At 39.5% G+C, this 19,904-nt stretch overlaps 1 protein-coding gene across 1 annotated transcript; it reads right to left on the reverse strand.

The window, feature by feature from the left end:
- Positions 1-2,834: 2,834 nt before the first annotated feature.
- Positions 2,835-19,652, reverse strand: zdhhc18b (zDHHC palmitoyltransferase 18b). Its single transcript, XM_087834754.1, has 9 exons — positions 18,824-19,652; positions 18,040-18,200; positions 14,473-14,622; positions 14,176-14,313; positions 13,897-13,948; positions 13,366-13,468; positions 12,832-12,941; positions 12,166-12,268; positions 2,835-5,396 (listed from the first exon to the last, which is right to left on the reverse strand). The coding sequence occupies exons 1-9, from the start codon at positions 19,072-19,074 to the stop codon at positions 5,040-5,042; spliced, it is 1,425 nt and encodes a 474-aa protein (XP_087690880.1). The 5' UTR covers positions 19,075-19,652; the 3' UTR covers positions 2,835-5,039.
- Between the last annotated feature and the right edge of the window lie 252 nt (positions 19,653-19,904).

Below are 19,904 nucleotides of genomic sequence, written 5' to 3' on the forward strand. Positions count from 1 at the left end.
ATGGGCTCAGTCACTGGTTTTGGAGGTATGTAATTGCACACTCTTTGACTTGTCAGTCAAACGTCGTTAGCTGATAACCTGCAGTTACATAGTCAGAATCACTCCTTCTCATCAAATGTGGCTTTTAGCAACCAAGGTGGTGATGGCCGCGATGCTTATCTTAAGGCTTCAAAACAGGACTTGACAGCTCCATTAGGTGACATCACATCTTTTATACTCTCTGTGTTTTAAAGTAATTGGTGAAAAATAACTTGGAATACAAATGGGCTATAAATGGTAAATAGAAATAATCTGTTTCCAAAACTCTCCATGCTTACAGATTTTGTATGTTCATTCAGACATAATATATAAATTAATTTGACCATAAATCAGCACAACAGTGTGAGCGATTTCTAGCAATAGTAAATGGCCAGATGCAAAGGGAGAAAGACCTGAAGGTGACTGGAATATAATATAAACTTAATGCTTCTTTACAATAAATCTTATTCTGTTAGAAAGGCTGTTTATTTCACCATAAATGGTGCCACATTTGAAAGGAAAATAGATTTTTGGGTTGAACAGCAAAGTTGAGTTTGTGGGTTTTGCCCATGAACAGCTCATCCTCCTATTGACCTTCTGGTACTCCAGGTGCTGACAGTCAGGTATCTGCAAGCATGGCCCTGTCTAAAGTGGTCAGTTGTTATCTGCTCCAAGCATGTCACATTTGACTAATCTGGATTGGGTTCCTTTCAAAGCACAGCTTCAACCTGCTGTTCTTCTATTAAATATTTTCTGTCATTTATAATTAGTGTGGCATTCCTTTATAATTAATCATTGTCTTAGTGATCAGTGATTAAAATCTCCTATATAACCTTACATTACAATGTGCTTATTCAATTAACTGCTGAAGATAATAGAAAAATATAACTACAGGTTAGCCAGGGCTGATCAGAGGAAGCTGGTGACAAAGAGGAAGACACAGCAACAATCGCATTCATCTCTCTCCCTGTCTCTGTCTCTAGACTCAACTCCAGTCCTCTTCTGACACAACTGGATAATCTGGCTTTTAAGCATTGTTTCACTGTATTTTGCTCAGAGGTGTGTCCAGCCTTCCCTGGTGTCCCAACACTAATGTCTCACAGTGTTAATCTTACAATGCTTAACACCATAACATGAGAGCAAATTAGAGAACTGCAATATAAATTTAACCTCTTAAGCCCCAAGCCTACCTGATCTCCTGCTTTTTGCCCCCGTATCAGGGGGCGTTGGGGCTTAAGAGGTTAATATGCCTTTACTTCTTCACTTGATTTCTTAATTAGTTAGTTAATCTCAGGTTTGTTTCCTTAGTCAGTTACCGCTTACAATAAGCATGGACTCACAAACTGAACAATTAATTTTAATAGAGACTAATTCATTTAAACAGAATAATGGCCATTAGACACAAAACCCTAGCCTTCTAGAGACTATCTGCTCCCAGACCACCTAAAAAATTAACTAATATAAAAAAAATTATTTGTTATAGATATTCACAAAGAATATCTATAACAACAGTGATCAACAACAACATTACATTTTACAATAATGGATTACACTGTTGTTGTGTACAACAACAACAGTGTAACCTATCCCCACAGCTTGTGGGCATAGGTTAATTGGAAAATCCAAATTGTCACTAGGTGTGAATGTGCGATTGAATGTGAGCGCAAATGGTTGTCTGTCCCTGTGTGTTGGCCCTGCGACAGACTGGCGACCTGTCCAGGGTGTACCCCGCCTTTCGCCCTATGACAGCTGGGATAGGCTCCAGCGCCCCCCGCGACCCTGAAAAGGAGAAGCGGAAGCGAATGGATGGATGGATGGATGGATGGATGGATTACACTGTACTGGAAAACCAAAATCAGTCTTAATGTTTAAAGTGGTATTACTGTTATTTTCAGCAATACCATTTGCCAACATGATGCAGATTCAATTCATTTCTATTCAATTAAATTAAATTATGTTTTATTTATACAGCACCAAATCACAACAACAGTCACCTCGAGGCACTTTATATTGTAAGGTAGACCCTACAGTAAAACATACAGAGAAGAACCCAACAATCATATGATCCCCTATGAGCAAGCACTTTGGCGACAGTGGGAAGGAAAAACTCCCTTTTAACAGGAAGGTACAGGCTCAGGATTATATATATATATATATATATATATATATATATATATATATATATATATATAGATAGATAGATAGATAGATAGATAGATAGATAGATAGATAGATAGATAGATATATCATTACAATCCTTTCCAACTGACACATTAAAGTAATACTTGGATGAATCAGTTATGATCCAATAAAATAAATAAACTGAAAATGAGTATTTTACTTTTGGCCCTTTAAGCATATTTTAAAATATTCGTAGTGTTCCTTCTGTAGAATTGTGACTTAAATAAAAGAAGCTTGTTTGCTTCTGATGCTTGTTTCACGATTCTGCAAAACAGAACTTAATCATTCAATACAAAAAAGTTTCATACTTTGTATTGAATAAACTTTTATGTAGCACATGAACCTGAAAATCAGACTTAATGTTTTCTACACCAAATTCTCTACAGTAGCTATATTTATTTTTTACTAATTGCACAGATGTGGTACTGTGATCTTTTTTTTTCCATTGCAAAGAGGACAAAAGAAAAATCTTTTGATTATTTTCCGTTTTAAACATCTGAGAAGAGGAAACAAAACACCAAATTGTCCAAACAGTGGCTCACTGACTGATTTACTGACTCTAGTCCACGCTCACGGACCACCAGTGCCACCTTGTGGTCAGCTTAAAAAATACACAGATTGTTCAGTGAGTTGTATTTTTCTTTCCTTTATTTTGACAGGAGCATTGGCTTAATTTACCTTACAGTTGGTACAAATACAGTACAGTATGTTTCTCCTAATAAATGCATCACTCGCATTCACTTAGTGATGTCACTGAGGGTGTTAGGGTGACTTTTGACACAGCAGATGCTGCACAGACACTCTTTAGGTGAACTATAGACGGACAGTGTGTACATGATAGTTGGGGTCTTTGCACTCTTGTGCAGCTATTGCCATCGGGTCACAATGTGTGTGAACACATGTCACATTGAACTTGCATATTGAATACCTAACCTAAAGCTTTCACCTGAGAACAAACCAGTACATCCTCCATTCACACAAGTCTCAGATTTGTCAAAGTGCACAAAGAAAAACAATTTTAGGGAAAGGAGAAGACAGAAGGTATTGCTATTACTGACACAAGGTGTGTGTGCAGGAGGTGGACATGTGAAAAGGAGCTTTAAATCATTGTGTGATGGTGACAAGAATACAAGCGGGAATCAGTAATGCTGTTTCAGTTTTGAAACACAACACTGGTTTCCTACAAAAAGGTGTGTTGAGATGGTGTAATGTTTGAATGTATTTAAAGAAACATATCATAAAATACACCTTTTAGTCATGACCATGCAGTTGCACTCAATTCCATTTTACAGCACGAAGATCTGAACAACAGTACACACCACTAAACCGATTTACATCTTATCCACTGTGCTGTTTGTGCAAGGTCATCGGAAAAATCCACACAACAACATTCACATTTTGCTTATTTTAGAACACAAAGTCATCACCTTCAGTGAAAAATTAGGTGTTTTACATATAGATTTGAATCATTAATCCAATATTTAACGTCACTAAGGTCAGTGGACCAAATCTTTGCCTTCGATATTATAGATGTGGGGGAGGAAACAAGTGCATAGTTCAGTTATATCCCTATCTCTGCATTTGGTACCCTCAGGTTTTGTTAGACTGAAACCCAGTGGAAGCAGCCACAGAGCCAGATAGTTTTTAAAGAGGTGGGCAGGTTGAGCTCAGAACTTATTTCTAGTTCTTGTTTCCCCATTTTACAGATTGTTGTAGTACCAAATGATTGCTTACCAGATGTACCAAATCATTCCCAATCATTTAGGCATGACTGTCATAGAAAGGTATGCCATGAGGACTCATGCATAACAAGCATTTTTATGTAAAACTTTAAAAAAAATAGTTTTTAAAAGTGTCAAGTAACAGAAGAATAAATTCCCTATAGTAAAACTGAAACAAAAGCTTATTAAGAGTATCAATAATTAATTAAAAGTGTTCCAAAAAGAATCACCTCCTCAAACACAGCCCAGAGATCCAGTTCAGAGATTTAAATTAGCAGAACAGACAATGACAGGTGGTGGTACCAATCAGAGCAGACATACCCCTAAAGCCCTAGAACAATCCAAATGAATAAATTACAAGATATTTCAACCACTGTACAGTAAAGGCTCTTTTGCAGACATTGCCGTTTCACACTTACTGGGCAGAAGGGGTGGCCAAACCTTACCTACCTGTGGTGGCTGTGGTGACTAAATATTTACTCCATATAAATTCTGTACCATTTTATATGGACTATATTGCAATAGGAGAGCAAAGAGAAGACAGGAAGCCTGGGAGAAAACCAGGGGGAAGACATGTCTTGAGGCAAATGGGTTGCCTGATTAACCCAGTGAGCTAAACAGGTGATTCCACAAGAAAGTGTTTTGAGGACAGTGCTTTTGTCTACGAGTCCTGCGACTTGTTCCATTAATCACTGCCTGTACAGCTTGAGATGTGAACATTTTTGGGTGGATTTTCCCTTCAAGGATCCTCTCATTATAGATATACACAATTCAGAGCTTCCATCCACCTGATACATTAAAGCCGCTGTTTCACAAATTTGGTGAAATCTGACATGCTGGTAAATTTGTTTTTTTACACAAGAATCTACGGCTCACAGCCCTTCTTAGAACTTTTCTCTACACCAACGCTATGTTGCCTCTAGAATCCTCTTCATCCAATCTGTCCTATTTCCACTGTGATTGTCTTACTCAGTGACCAAACATCTTCAACGCTCCTGGAGTTTCAGAGAACCAACAGGAATAACCAAACTAAAAAAATCATATAACTTGGATCTGACTGTGTTACAGCATGCAAGCCTCAAACAGTGTTTGACTTGTGAAAAACATCATTCAAGACAGTCAGTGCAACGGGGTGAGGCTGCCTCCTTTGTGGCTCCTTGCTTTAGAGTCAGGGGCAGCGTCCGGAGAGGTAGGGGAAACTGGGACATCAAATGCAGGGTTGGGAATATGCAGAGCCTCTCGTCTGCATTTCTTTGAGCGAGCTTTGGTGTGACGTGGACGAGAAGTATCGCCGTGGGAGCTGGACGTATGGTTACCCCTGCAGCCTTTAGAGAACTCCGATGTGGGGTCAGAGTTCAACGCTGGGCTGGTTTCTGGGCAGGAATGAGCATTCTGAGGTTTCCCCTGAGGACACGAGGTGGACAGGAGCGGAGAAAGCGCAGCCGATTCTAGCAGACCTTTAGTTCCCTGTGTGCACTGCAAGGGCAGTGCAAGAAAGAGGAAGTAAAAAAAGTAATAAAACAAGTGACAAAACAAGCTAGTGATATTAGCAGGGAAAACATCAGTCTCTGAAATTACTTCAGTAAATATAACATGAGTCAAAGGCCAACTAGGAGTGCAAGCAGGATCCACACGTGATCTCAAGCAGGATATCCAAAATATTTCATGCCACAGACATGCATAGGCATGCACATTGAACCTGGCCAGTCACATTTCAAATTTGATTTAGCCCAAGAAGCCGGTTTATTTATTACACCAAACTTTTAGAATGGCACTAAAACAAAGCGTGAGAGCTTGCAAGAGCTGGTTTTAAAAAAGGATTGATGAAGTTTGAGTAGCAGCTGCCAGAATATTCAGACTTTAACAGGGCGTCCACACAAGAAGCAGTTTGCTTGGTGCCTGTGGCTTCATCACTGACGACTGGTCACTAGTGAACATTAAAAGCATTCCATCATATGTCAGTCAACCGTATCCTTCACTCTCGTTGGTAGTCGTTTCCGCCATTCAAGTAGAATGTGAGAAGTCTAACTCAGAACCTGCCCACTTTATGTCATCAGCAGTTATTTTGCCTGTCGCTGTTAAAGTTGCTGAATGTCATTGATATTCTGTTACCTCTGGTTCCCACATTACTGTCATAAATATCATAAAAGATGAACATAGTGACTATGACATCACTGACTGTTTTGTGAGATTCTTTTATGAAGCCTTGAGGAGAACATGTTCAAACAGCACGTCCTTAGCCAATGAGCGCACTCTGGATAATCCTGCTTTTTGACCCTTATTATGACCAAAATTTACAAGTTCCCAAACTGAGTGACTGAGCCCATAGAATCGATAACTCAGAGAAAAATAACAACATCATCCATCCATTTGCTTCCGCTTATCCTTTTCAGGGTCACGGGGGCGCTGGAGCCTATCCCAGCCTGTCACAGGGCTAACACACAAAGACAGACAACCATTTGCGCTCACATTCACACCTATGGGCAATTTGGATTAATCAATTAACCTATCCCCACAAACTGTATGTTTTTAGGCGGTGGGAGGAAGCGGGAGTATCCTGAGGAAACCCATGCAAACACAGGGAGAACATGCAAACTCCACACACAAAGACCCCGACCTGATGGTGGAATTGAACTCAGGACCTTCTTGCTGTGCGGCAACAGTGCTAACCACCGTGCTGCCAAAAAATAACAACACCAAAACTAAAAATGAGTTTAAGGCTATGTCCACACGTACACGGGTATTTTTGAAAACGGAGATTTTCCGTTTTCGTTTTAAAAAATAATCCCGTCCACACGTAAAGGCAGAAATGAAGGAAAACGCTGCTAGGAACATGCCAAAGCAGCAGGTGGCGATATATTCCTAACCGTGTAGAAATGTTGGCCAATCAGAAGTCTAGAAGCCTCGGTGGGAAAAAGTAAACAAAGCTGGGGCATAGAAGCAGAACTGAGTCGTATGTGTGGAGGGACAGTAACTGTGTGTGTATATGTAAGCATTTAAACACTGCAGAGAGTACAGTTAACAGTAACACTATTGTAGAAATTCATTTCACTGAAACAATAACGTGGCGCACAGTGTGACGTCAAAAAATGCGCACACCTTTGACGCTGCGTTTTCTCCGTTTTTCTCATCCACACCTAAATGCAAAAACGGAGTTTTCAAAAATACCCACCCTGGCCGGAGTTTTTAAAAATCTCCATTTTCAGTGACCAAAAACGCCGTTTACGTGTAGACAAAAGGTGCAAACACAGAAAAATCTGCGTTTTCAAAAATAGTAGCCTAAGGCAGGTGTCAAACTCCAGTACTCGAGGGCTGGTGTCCCGAAACTTTTAAATATGTCCCTGCTGCAACACAACTGAATAACATTAGGTCATTAGCAAGACTCTATAGAACTTGAGTGCATGCTGAGGTGGCAAACCCTAACCCTACTCAAGCAATTTTAAATAAGTGTATGTGTTTGAAAGATGCTGCTGTAACATGAATCTAAAGGCTGAATTGCCACCTCAGCGTGCAGTCAAGTTCTATAGTCTTGCTAATGACCTAATGTTATTCAGGTGTGTTGCAGCAGGTACACAGAAAGGTTTCAGGACAGCTGTGGTTTAAGGGGATCACTTTTGTGCTGTCCCTGGCTGCAACAATGAGTTTTACGTTAAGAAACCGAGGATATACTGCCCACTTTCACTGTCTGTCTCTTTCGCAGTAATTGGCCCTTCATTATTTGGCTACCTGCACTGAAATGGGAAAATTCGGCTGTTAGCTGTAAAGAATTTAACAAACATGACTAGACTCGCAGACCGTGTTAAATCTATATCAGTTTTTGAGAGCAGGGCTCCGTGATGTAAATTAGCCTTTTTACGTGTAGTTTTTCACGTCCTCTTAAAGGCTTCATTTCTCAGATCAGGAAGATAAGTCCATCTTTTACGGTATCATCACTGCTAGTTCTTCCAGTGTGGATGCTTCTTACGTGTCATGCTGGATCCATTAAAGAGAACTCCATATCACTATCCCTGCAGGCTTGCCCAAAGGATCAGACTCAGGTCAGGCTTTACACTGAGATCACAAACTGTAAGATTCTTCTGGGAGATGTTGAAGTTTAACAAACATCTTCTATGCTTTTTAAACCATCTGCAGACGAAGAAGTGCCGACCAAAACGATAAAACCTAGCATTGTTAAGAGTCAGTGGTCTTCAGTAAATGCTTTATAAACTTTTCTAATTGTGGTTTATGTGAAAAACTCTTGTCTGTAATACAATGAGTGACCACTGGGACAAGCTGGCTAAAAGGAAGTGATTGGATGCATTGGCTCTGTTAATGCATCCATTATCAAGCGTGCATTTGTGTGGTGGGTTCTTTGCAATTTAACAGTTTACATTTTCAAGCTGACACATCCAAGTTGATCTGAACTGAGATTAAAGGTTCAGTAGCTCAAAACAGTAAATGTTTACAAGTACAGCAGCAGACCCTGAACCTGACTTCTTTCTGCTTGTTGGCAGATGTTTTTATCCCACTCTGTAACGTTACACAGCCTTTACCTTATAAACATACCTGCCTTGAGATGCTTTGCTTTAAACTGACGCCAAATAAAAAACACAGAATTAAACAGAGATTGGCTGGGATCTTTATAAGCATACAAATGTACTTTTAAAAAGTACATTTTATTACTAAAGCAATTTAACACACAATGAAAATAGAAAGTAGCAGTTAGCTCGGCCAAACGAAGACCAGTAAAACCAAAAGAGTGAGCTGAAAGGAGCCGTTAAACTGCACAGAACTGACTGGAAGTTCAGTTTGGTGATAATATTTGATACTATGAGCAACCTGTTTTACATGAACTGATCATTTCTTAGTATAAAATGTTGCTTTGGGCACTTTTTAAATGCAACTATTCACCCGAATTCGCTTCAAAATGTCTTTAGCCTTGAATCTAAATTAGTCTGACAAATGAATGAATTTTAACAGCATAAGCTCTGGAAAATTTTTAATTTAAATGCTAAACCATTTTCTTTCTCCATATGCTAGTTTGTATTCAAAGTTTATACGCTACGTATAATTTAGGGTCGAGAAAATGTGCTGTCACCATGTGGGTATATTTCAACAGTGTTTCCACCCCTAAACCTAAAAATTATACATACGTGGGAAGTCTCTAAGCACTGTTAAAGCCCTGCAGTTCATTCCTTAAGAAGCTGGTTTAATGGCTATCATTATGTTTCACTGACCTCTGAATGATCTTCCTACAGTTGTTTTTATCAGTCTTTGAACGGTCTGATGGCTAGCACAAGAGAGTTGTTTGATCCGTAACTATGCACCCTTTACTGTGATCAATTATACACTTCAATGCATTTAACATTGGCCATGGTTAAAGCCATGCGGGAGTAAAGCAGCCAAGCAAAGGGGCATGCAAAGACAACGGCGGCCACAGGCTGTCTGCACTCACTCTCCCTTTCTCTATACAGGCTTACCAAGCTCAAGGCTCGCTTTTCTTTGCTCTAACAGCGGCTAATCAGCCAGTGCAGGACAGAGCAAAGTCCAGACACTTCTCCTCCTAGTGTTGGTGGAGGGACGCAGGCACAGAGACACACCACACAGAGAACAGTGAGTCAGCACTGGGTGAGCAGACACACAGGGAGGGACTGATTCTGGGTTTGTCTCGTAGGAAAAATATAGAAACGTATGTCTCCTTGTACTGTGATATGAAAACGGTGATGATGGATGGAAACAAAATGAAAAATTACAACACACATGATGAACTGCACGGACAAAAATTTAATGTTATACATTACAGATACTAAAAACAGAAACGTCGTAAAAAAAAAACAACAACAAACAAACACGTAAAAATTAAACAAAGGCATGACGGGAAGCAAGAGATGGAGGATATGAGGAGCTTCCCTCGTCACAAATCTTTTGGCATTTTAACTTTTTATATGCAGACAGACATGACAGGACAAAACAAACAGCACACACTCAAATTTACAAACCGCTGTTACAGAAAAAGCTTTCTTTACAGCGTCACCAGCTTATCAACTGACTTCAAAAGGCTAATTTATACACACTCAAAAACACAAGACTCCAGCTTCAACTGACTCTCACTGTACTACGCGATATGTGAATATATTGAGGCTCAGATTGCAACTCTATCTGAACTCTGGGCAAGTCTTGTAAACAAAACTGGCTTTAAAAACACTTTGAGTATCTTTTTATATCCCTTACTGTCAGAGAGAACAGCAAGAGAGATGCTCTGTGAGGAGGAGCTGGAAACACTTCTTACATCTCCTGCTCTCTAAACACCCGGAGCTGGCACACGATACTGCATAGAATTAAACACTGAGGAAAAATGTGCATACAGAGAGTAGTACTCTCTATTAATAATAGCACAAGAAGAATTTTATGTGTGCATTTCCATGAGGTAGACATGGCTGAACAACAGCTAAAGACACCATATTAAATTACACTTTAACAAAGTAGTTCAAGTTAAAAAAAATTTTTAAAAAACAGCAGTTCAATTTAGCACTCAGAGTCAGATGAGAAGATTAATGTCAGTTTCTCACCTTAGCTTAATGCAGTAAGAAGTCGTGAAACAGGACCTCAGTTGACTATTTCCTGAATTAAAATACGCACCTGCCAAAGCATCATTAGTTCTCTTATTTAAACCTGGACATTAGAGCTACTTTTTCATGTTTGTCATCTATATTTCTAAGATATGCCTTCAACAAAAATTATAAATCAATACGTTAACATTTTGGTTTTTTAAGAAACAGAAACAAGATTAAGAGGTGTTACTGGGTGACTGGCTACTGTTGGTCTTTATGAGTTTTTTTCTTTTTTCTAATTTAATTGTCTGCGTCTTTGACAATTCAACTTAATAATTATTCAGTAATGCGCGATTCAAAGAGTGCTGCTAGCAGCAGACCTCAATACCCTCAGGGCAGGGACTTCGTGACAATTAACATACCTCTATTGGTCACTCTACAAAGTCATAAATCATGTATGAGCAGCACGGTGGCACAGCGGTTAGCACTGTTGCCTCACAGCAAGAAGATTGTGGCCAGGGTCTTTCTGAGTGGAGTTTGCATGTTCTCCCTGTGTTTCCGTGGGTTTTCTCCGGGTACTCCGGCTTCCTCCCACAGTCCAAAGACATGCACTTAGTAGGGATAGGTTAACTGGAAACTCTAAATTTCCCATAGGTGTGAATGGTTGTCCATGTGTTAGAATGGCGACCTGTCCAGGGTGTACCCTGCCTCTCGCCCTAACACAGCTGGGATAGGCTCCACCCACCCCCCACCCCTGCGACCCTGAAAAAGGATAAGTGGATGGACTATGTGTGTGGTTGTGCCCCTCGATCATTTATAAAAATATTATATCCCTCCCCCAACTCTTCCTTTAACTCTTGCATCTGATGACATCCCCCTCTAGCCTTAATGATGAGTTTTGACACCTCAGTATATATCAATAAAAACATGGTTTGGCAACCATTAGAATTAGTAGAATATAACAAATAGAATAGTTTGTCCTTTGTAGAGTCTAACCAGTATAGGAACACCAATACTGACAGTTAGCAATTTAAAAATCCAAAATACTTGTCTACCACTCCTGCTCTCATCTTTCAAACACACAGACCATAAACAGACTTCTCTGAATTTTTTTTATATTTAGTTAATGAGGAGTTCTTAAAGATAGGACAACTCAGTTTCAAAATAATGTTGTCATAAAATATTAAAAATGTAAAAAGTAACCCAGTTTAAGCAGTCTTCAAACTGTGATTGTACTGCTTCAAAAGCCCCCAAATACATTCTCTTCATTTGATGTTCTTCTAGGTCCTTCAGCTTTCGGTTTAAAACCAAAACAGGTGTTGAGTGGCAAGTACTATCTGGCTTTCATAATCATAATAAATTAATAAGTAAAGCGAGCTAAAACATTGCGGCTCTTTACTAAAATAAGAAATAGAATAATAGAAATAAGCTTCTTTTTTTTTAAACTCCACCAACAAAACCAAACAAATGCGCCATAACGTTCAACTATCCCTTTAACTTCCAATAAGAGGCATAATACTGTGCGATAAACCTCTGACTAGAGTGTTAATACACCAAACCTTTACATGACAGTCAACAACAGGCAGCAGACAGATGCTGGGTTGGGGCTACAGCAGGCAACGAGGTTTCTCTCAGGCACAGAAAGAGTTTTAGTGGCAGTCAGAGGGTGCAGGCACGGGAGAGGGGGATTTCTGCAAAGCAAAAGCGGCTCCTACCACATTTATCTCGCTTTTAGCGGCCAGGGTGGGCAGCTCGATGTCAGCACTGCCAGTCTGGGCAGACTCATCTGCCGGCAGGAAACCCCGTCTGTCAATCATGCTGAAATGGCACAGAAAGATACGAATGTTCAGGTTATGAGGCGAGGATGTTCCTCCATTAATACCAATATCTTGTCATCTTTGTCATGAATGCAGAACGCACATCACAGATTAAGAATTAGGAATTCTTCCTCCCCGCCATCTCCAACTACTTACTCTCTTGGCTGTCTGGTTTTCCATCTGAGAGTCTTTATCTTGTAATAGTAAGTGGTTGAGACAACTAAACTGGTGCTACTTACACACATAAAACTAAATTGCAATTAAACAATGAACTGAAGCTCTGTAATTCAAAAATAGCCACAATCCAGCTGATGTATTGCTACAGGTTTATTAGTACTGCGCTCTCTTTATCAACTCATACAAGCTTATTTAAAATCATCAGTGATTGCTTCTTTTATAAAGTATGCATGCTTGCAAATGAAATATGCACCATCTTAAACAGCCCATTAGTAATAAAATAGCTAAAACTAATATACAAGGATCCTCACAGGCATCTCTCTTTGTTACTTGGACTCGATATTAAAGATTTAATGATGGAAGGAGTCATTCATAAAGAGGACCAACCTTGGCGGCATGGGCGCACAAAGCACCGAACAACAGTTGATAAAGATGTTTTTATGACTGTATGGGTTTGTAACATCTTCTCCACTCTTCCCTGACCAGGAGCCTTTAATCTAAAAAAATATAAATATAAAAAATAAAAACAAATCACATATAATTGCCCCTTGGGGATAAATAAAGTCTTTCTGATTCTGATCTGATTCTGATATAAAACATATGACGTGTTTTTCCCCAAACATTATTTTGGAAGTAGAGTTTGTTCACTTTGTGAATACAAAAGTATCTGCAAGATTTCCCTTACTATTAACAAAATATTAGTATTAATATTTGTGTTGTTGTTACTATTGTTATTGTTAATTAAAAGTATTCTAATGTTAAATATAGTTCCACACTAACAGAAAATTAATATTAATTACATTTACACACATTTCTTTGAACTCTCAAATTACATACAGAGTATATTTTCTTTGATTTAACAAGCATCACAAAATGAACAAAATAACAAACTGAGTCATAAAAGCAGCTTTGGGTACTCACATCTTCGTTAGTGGTAAGATTGGAAGCAACCAGGTATGTATGGAAGCCTGAGAGGCCCAAAATGGACCAAACTGAAAAGAAACATATCACCAGCTCCACTGCAGTGAAAGACTGAGTCAAGGAAAGCAAAGTTATCAAAACACTGGCTGCATAGGAAAAAACAAAAGGCTTGAAAATTGTGCCAAATTTGTTTCACTGGCACAATGCAAGAAATATATAAGACATAACAACAGCTAATCAACTAAAACATCCCCATTTGGGCACTGGATATTTGCCAAATTGTTATTTAGAACCTGAAATCAGCCCAGAAAGCCTCAGTCTAACTTCCCTACGGATTACAGTAATTTTTGTTTCCTAATATAAAGTGAAGAAAAACACGGTTAAAAACAGTACAAATAAGAAAAATTATCACAGATGGCAATGGTGTCTATGTATATGTTATATATACATATGCAAGCTGACTGATTTTCATCCGACTTCTGTCACTGACTGTGTTTTTTGAGTAAACAAATCTTATTCGGTACAGGATATCTCCCCGGACTCTCCTGAAGCGCAAACACTAGGCCCTTCCCGCCCTGAGCTCCTGAAAAAGAGGAAAGTGGACAGGATTTCAGGATGACATAAAATGTAATTTGTGTGGGAAATGACCGAGCTGATCCACGTATATGGCTTTTGTCAGACATTAAACTGCTCTGCTGTTGTGAACCACGCCTGGCAGTCCGAATGAAACAAAACAAACAAGCAGGCGCTATTTGAAGCCGGCTACTTCCCAAGCATGAAACACCTGCAGATCAGAGCAAAACCACATACTCAGTGCTAGGTGTGTGGTCACACAGCCGAAGATGAACGCCGTCAGGAAGGAGAGCGACACGATGAAGGTGTAGAAAAACCGGTAGTTACGTTTCCCTACACAGTTCCCAACCCAGGGGCAGTGATGGTCGAATCTCTCTGAAAGACAGTGATCAACTCACATTTTAGGAATGTTAAAAAAAACAAAAACTCTAGAGCACTGAGCTATATAAAAGTGCGCTCTCTGCAGCTCTGTGAAGCCTCTTTTTATTATTTATGGGTTGTAAATGTCAGTGTCGCTGTGTGTTCACAGCTCACCCACACAGTTGTCACACAGGCTGCAGTGGGAGGTGCGCGGAGGGCGGAACATCTTGCAGGTGAAGCAGTACTTGAGCTTCACCACCTGCTGATTGATTAGCACCTCCTTGGTGCGAGGCGGAGGTCGATAGCTGGTGTTTCCAGTGTTGTCTACAGAGAAGAACAGTGAAAATAGGGACACAGCGTTGTGCTTTAAATCTAAGGTAGGTGTGCAGTTATTGCTGCAGTAAGCATCCGGTTCCCACTTCCATCAAAGTCATGGCAGCAAACTTACAAGTGTCACATTCACACGATAAAAGTGTGAATGGATACCATCACATTATCAGCAATGCGTGCACATCATTAGGGCTGCACGCATCTCTGGTCAGTGCTTTGAGCTCCTCATTAAAAACCTTTTGAAGATTGCTCTAAAAGATCATTTCAAAAACTTTTCCCTCGATCAGTGCTACAGACTTGAACCGACAGGGGAAGGGTGGAGTGCACCCTGGACAGGTGGCCAGTGTGTCGCAGGGCTAGAACATGGAGCCAAACATTCATACTCATATTCAAACCTACAGCCAATTTTGAAACACAAATGAACCTGAACACTGCTTGTGTCTATGGGCCGTTTGAAGAACCTGGAGTGCCTGGACAGTCTCCATGCACACAAAACAGGGATTTACACATTTGCATTTCAAACTTCAATCCCCACACCTCTCATTGACTTTAAACGCAGTGCACAACTAAACTGTGAATCTGGACCTTTGTTTTGCTTTCAGTGCTTGCACTTAAAAGTTGAGAAAGTTCTCCAATGCCAGCACCATGGCAGCCAATCGAATCCATCCATCACATCATGTTATTTAAATATGAAGGAAGTTGATGCTTGTGTAATTCAGCATCAAAATGGAGAACATTAGCAACAGGCAGTTAGTGTGACTCATGCTAAGTAATCATCAAAGCTCAGTTAGCTTGCCTTGTTAATGGCTGGCTGTTACTGCTCTGACTATCCCACCAGCAAAGACACCCCAAATGTCAGGTACTCCCACTGTCAATCAATGAAGCATAGTGTACACATGAATCCTGTTTTAATGTACACAATCTCAACCTATAATCATTTTCTGTCACACTTCACATCCTTGTAAAATCAGGTCTGACCACTTCACGGGGTTGTAACAACTTTATCCACTCTTACTCAGGGCGAGGGGTGGATTATAGCCCAATAATAGCCTGAGCAGAAAGACATCTGGTGTCAGGTGTGCAGCTCGTAACATCAGATGGAAAATGATGTGTCGTCTTTCACAAAATGACTAACCTGCAAAAACTGTTTTTTAAAGTTCTCTTTCCCAGTAACTTGGACAATGTGCCTGAGAGTTTGACCAACATGAGAAAAATAATAGAAAAAAAAGAAAAGAAATACCCACTACTCTTTTTGCGCAACTTACAGATGGTTCCTTATGGGGTTTTTTTATTTATTTATTTTTTACAATAGTCGGTGTCATCCATTCCATACTAAACCGTGCGCTAATTCAAACTAAGAAGCTACACAAGAGAGCTTTCCAGAATCTTTCCTGAAACATTGGGGCCCAAATAAATGTTCAACAGTTACGCCAGAATCTTCATTTCAAAAATAGCTGTTTTCAGTTCAGTTGGATAACATGTGGATCTTACATCACCACTGCCTAAACTCTGGTCATGAGTAGGAGTTTCCAAAGTGCACAGAAATCCAGCTTTAGACATGCAGGTCATTATAACGATGCAAGTCATATGGAAAGTAAAAATAATATTGGCATGGCATAAAACTGACAGTGAACATAACTGATGAGCTTTGAACAGGTCTGAGGTGTGAAAGATTGGGGAAAATAAATCTGTATAAAATCGAGTGAAAACTTCAGTCCAAAACTAGAAGGCAGCAGACACTTTTCAACGTGCCAACATGACGTTTATTACACTGAGTCACAGCAAATTCCACTTATGTTCTTTTATGTCTTGATGACTTCCGCATCATTAAAATGACCTGAAGAATTTTAAATTGTGACTGAGCCATTAAAATGTACGCACATGTGTGATTCCAGAATAAATAATTAGCGACACCAGAACAGCACTTTCATTCTCTTGAAACTATGAATGGTGTTTTAATCAAAACAAAGTCAAGGCCACTGACTCTTCAGTAACTTGGAATAAAATAACCTGTGTTTAAGCAGTACTGGTTTATGGGTAAGATTCCCTGTCCTACACGAAACTTTAGAGCCAAAACACAGTGCAGAAATATCCCAAAAGAGAAAAAATGTGACAACACTGGACAGCATTTCCTGCACACAGATTTTAGGCCAACCAAGTATATTTGGTGACTAATTTTTCCTTTTCCATATGTGTCTCAGTGAGCACCATCATTACCAACATGGCTGATTTATTAAGAACAATTCTTATCATTCTTGTTTGACAAAATCTGTATAACAGGGTGCTAGGTTACCAACTAATGCTAGCATGCTTCATTAGCGGGCTACTTACATAAACTGCACGCGTACAACAAACACACTTATATCTGCTAGCACAGCACAGACTAAAATATTACTCACCAAATCCGAAGCACAAACTTCTTAGACAGGCTGTACTTTACAAGAAGGCACATTATTTATCAAACAATCATATGAAACAACCAGAAAACACACCAAAGGTAGTGAAGGCGAGATGTATCGACTACAGTTCTCTGTATCAGAAGACATATCAATCAAGAGGGTCATGCCCCTACCACCAGTATGCTGATAATTAGAAAGCCTTACACCACCCAGTGTAAGGTTTATGCTACAGATGCCTCACAGCTGCTTACCAAAATCACTTTTTGTATTTCTGCAATGTTAATCCACCTTTATTCTTTTTTATTAAGATGCCAAATTAGTTTAGTTGAATTCCTGAACAGAAAAAAAAACTGTTTTAATGGTTGAATCTAATGTTTGATTCACTTCTGACTTCTTCTCTGATTTGGATATAAAAATATGGATAATAAATAATATTATGTTTTTACTTTTTTTAACAAGTTTTTGACAAATATTAATGTTTGCTGTTTTTATGGTCTAATACATTTGTTAAGCACTGTATACAAAAATCCATCCACCATGGAGTTATTATGAGGGGGAACTATAGAGGCAATTTTAAATGTATCTTGCTATCTAATCACATGATTCACGCATGTTTTGGTTTTCGTTACAGCCACAGCTAGTCTGTCACGTTATCACCTTCTCAGAAACACTTGTGTTTTGTTTTGAGTGCTTTTACAGCATTTTTCTATATGCAGGCTTTTTCTTGAATTGCAGTGCATTTGACCTCTCAGTGCTACCATTGGGTTGGCTTGTTTTTGGAGTCTGCCTCCAGTGGCTATTTGAGGAACTGCAGATATTGGGCATTTAAGCCTTTTCAGCCCCAGAGACGGATGTTTAGCACACAGTACACTCAAGTGCATATAGCCCCACTCCTCCTATTATCCAGCAGTGTTTCCAACAGAATGTCAGTCTGTAGGAAACAATTCGGGACGTCAAATTCAAAGGCCTTGCAGACAACCTCATAGTTACTAGTGCAGCTATTAGACATTACCAATCTGTTTCTCAATGTCTGCAGCCTCATCCGGTGTTGCTCTGGGCAGGATGCCGGGGTCGGTGAAGCTGGTCTGGAGCAGGGTGATGAGCACAAACACAAAGAGGACTCCTCCAATAACAGGTATGAAGCTGGTCAGGTGTTTGACCAGGAATGGACAACTGAGAAACAAACACAGGCAGGGGTAATTACCAAGGCACACTGGGAAAAGACGCAGACAATGTTCTGTCACATATAACTGAGCCTACCTTCTTCTTTTCTTTAACTCACTGATGGATCTAATTTTAATTAACATTCAACTCTTTTAATTGCCATAAAACTCCCAGAAGACTGAACACATTTTCACTCTACTGTGGCAGAAAGAATCATGTTTCTATTATTAAGCACTACTTCTTAAAAATGTGAACTTAGCTTCAAATATTAAGAAAAAAAACATTAAGAATAAACATAATTGCAACACACAGGTTAAAACAAATATCGATACAGTGCAGGGTCAAAAATGCGCTTTGGTCAGTATTTTTTTGTTTTGCTTTGTTTTTTTGAGCAATCTGCATCATCAAATATCATCCTGTTAAGTCCAGCTGTATGTTAGCGAATCTCTTGCTTTTGGAAAAAACAAACAAACAAACAGACAAACAATATAAATAAATCAGATTTGATGCGCCAGACAGGGCTCAGTTCATTAAAATATCAGCTTAAAAGCAGCTTTGTATCATCTGTGGACAACTTTTGGACGGAACTAACAATCAGTATTACAGAACCATATAATATAAGACGAACTCACTCAAATATAAAAAATAAACCACTTGTGACGAGGATGAGACCCAGGGTAAGGGGAAGGACCCCACTCTGTCGGGCCACTATGATCCGTCCATCGCAGTAGAAGCGATTCTTTCCGGGGAAAACTTCCCACTTTCTCCTGGGTCTTCTCGGCTCCTTCTTCTTCTCCGTGTCATTCCAATGATGAGGCGGAGGGGTCGGAGTGGGCGTCGGAAGTGCTTGCGGGTCTATTTGTTGATACTCGCAGTTTTTCATTGTTTATAACGGAGTCTGGCCGCTCTGTCCTAGTTCGGACACCCGGTGCATTTGTCCATCGACCGACAGCATCACCGACTCCCGTGTACTTTGAGGTAGCTGAAAGGAGCGAATGTCGTCTTTCCAAGGAGAAAATAAGCTAATCCCACACCGAGGATATCCAGCTGTAAATAACCACGAGACCCCGTGCTCGAAATTACATATCTGTTTATCCTCATAACTCCTAATTTATTATTTATAAAAGTTTATCTCCAAAAAGACAGCACAAATTCAACCTATAACACAATGACCATCGTTAGCTTCTTAGCTTTCCCATTCATCCTAGCAAGCTCATCCAGCTGCGGAGTTATTTAACAACAGTAAATCCAAAGTGCTGTTACCACTGCTAGCTTGTTAGCTTCCTCGACTTATAGATTATTGCCGGCTTTTATGCTAAGCTCCGGCGGTCCTTTATGAGTAAATGACGTGTAACACAAAAACTTTGTTATTTTTAATGCATATCGCTCTACTAGGAGGAGTCCTGACACATTCGTGACTACCTGCTGTTTAGCTACGTTGCCATAAAACGAGCCGTGTTGTCAAAGTAAACGCAAAGAAATGTTGTATTTCCGGTTGGTTTTCTTTCTAAATAAACCACAACATTCAATATTATATTTTATATACCATAATAATAAAAGTTATACAAAAATATTGGTTAAAGATGTACTTTATTTACTCGCACTGTTGTTACTAAATTGTTCTCTCAAATATATGTAAAAAAAAAAAAAAATCAGTATATTTTCATGTGGAATATCCGGTAATTCAATGACCAGTGTAGGTGACTTGACGCT

The sequence above is a fragment of the Neolamprologus brichardi genome, chromosome 22 (genome assembly GCF_056152115.1).
Source record: "Neolamprologus brichardi isolate AB-2024 chromosome 22, ASM5615211v1, whole genome shotgun sequence".
NCBI classification, from domain to species: domain Eukaryota; kingdom Metazoa; phylum Chordata; class Actinopteri; order Cichliformes; family Cichlidae; genus Neolamprologus; species Neolamprologus brichardi.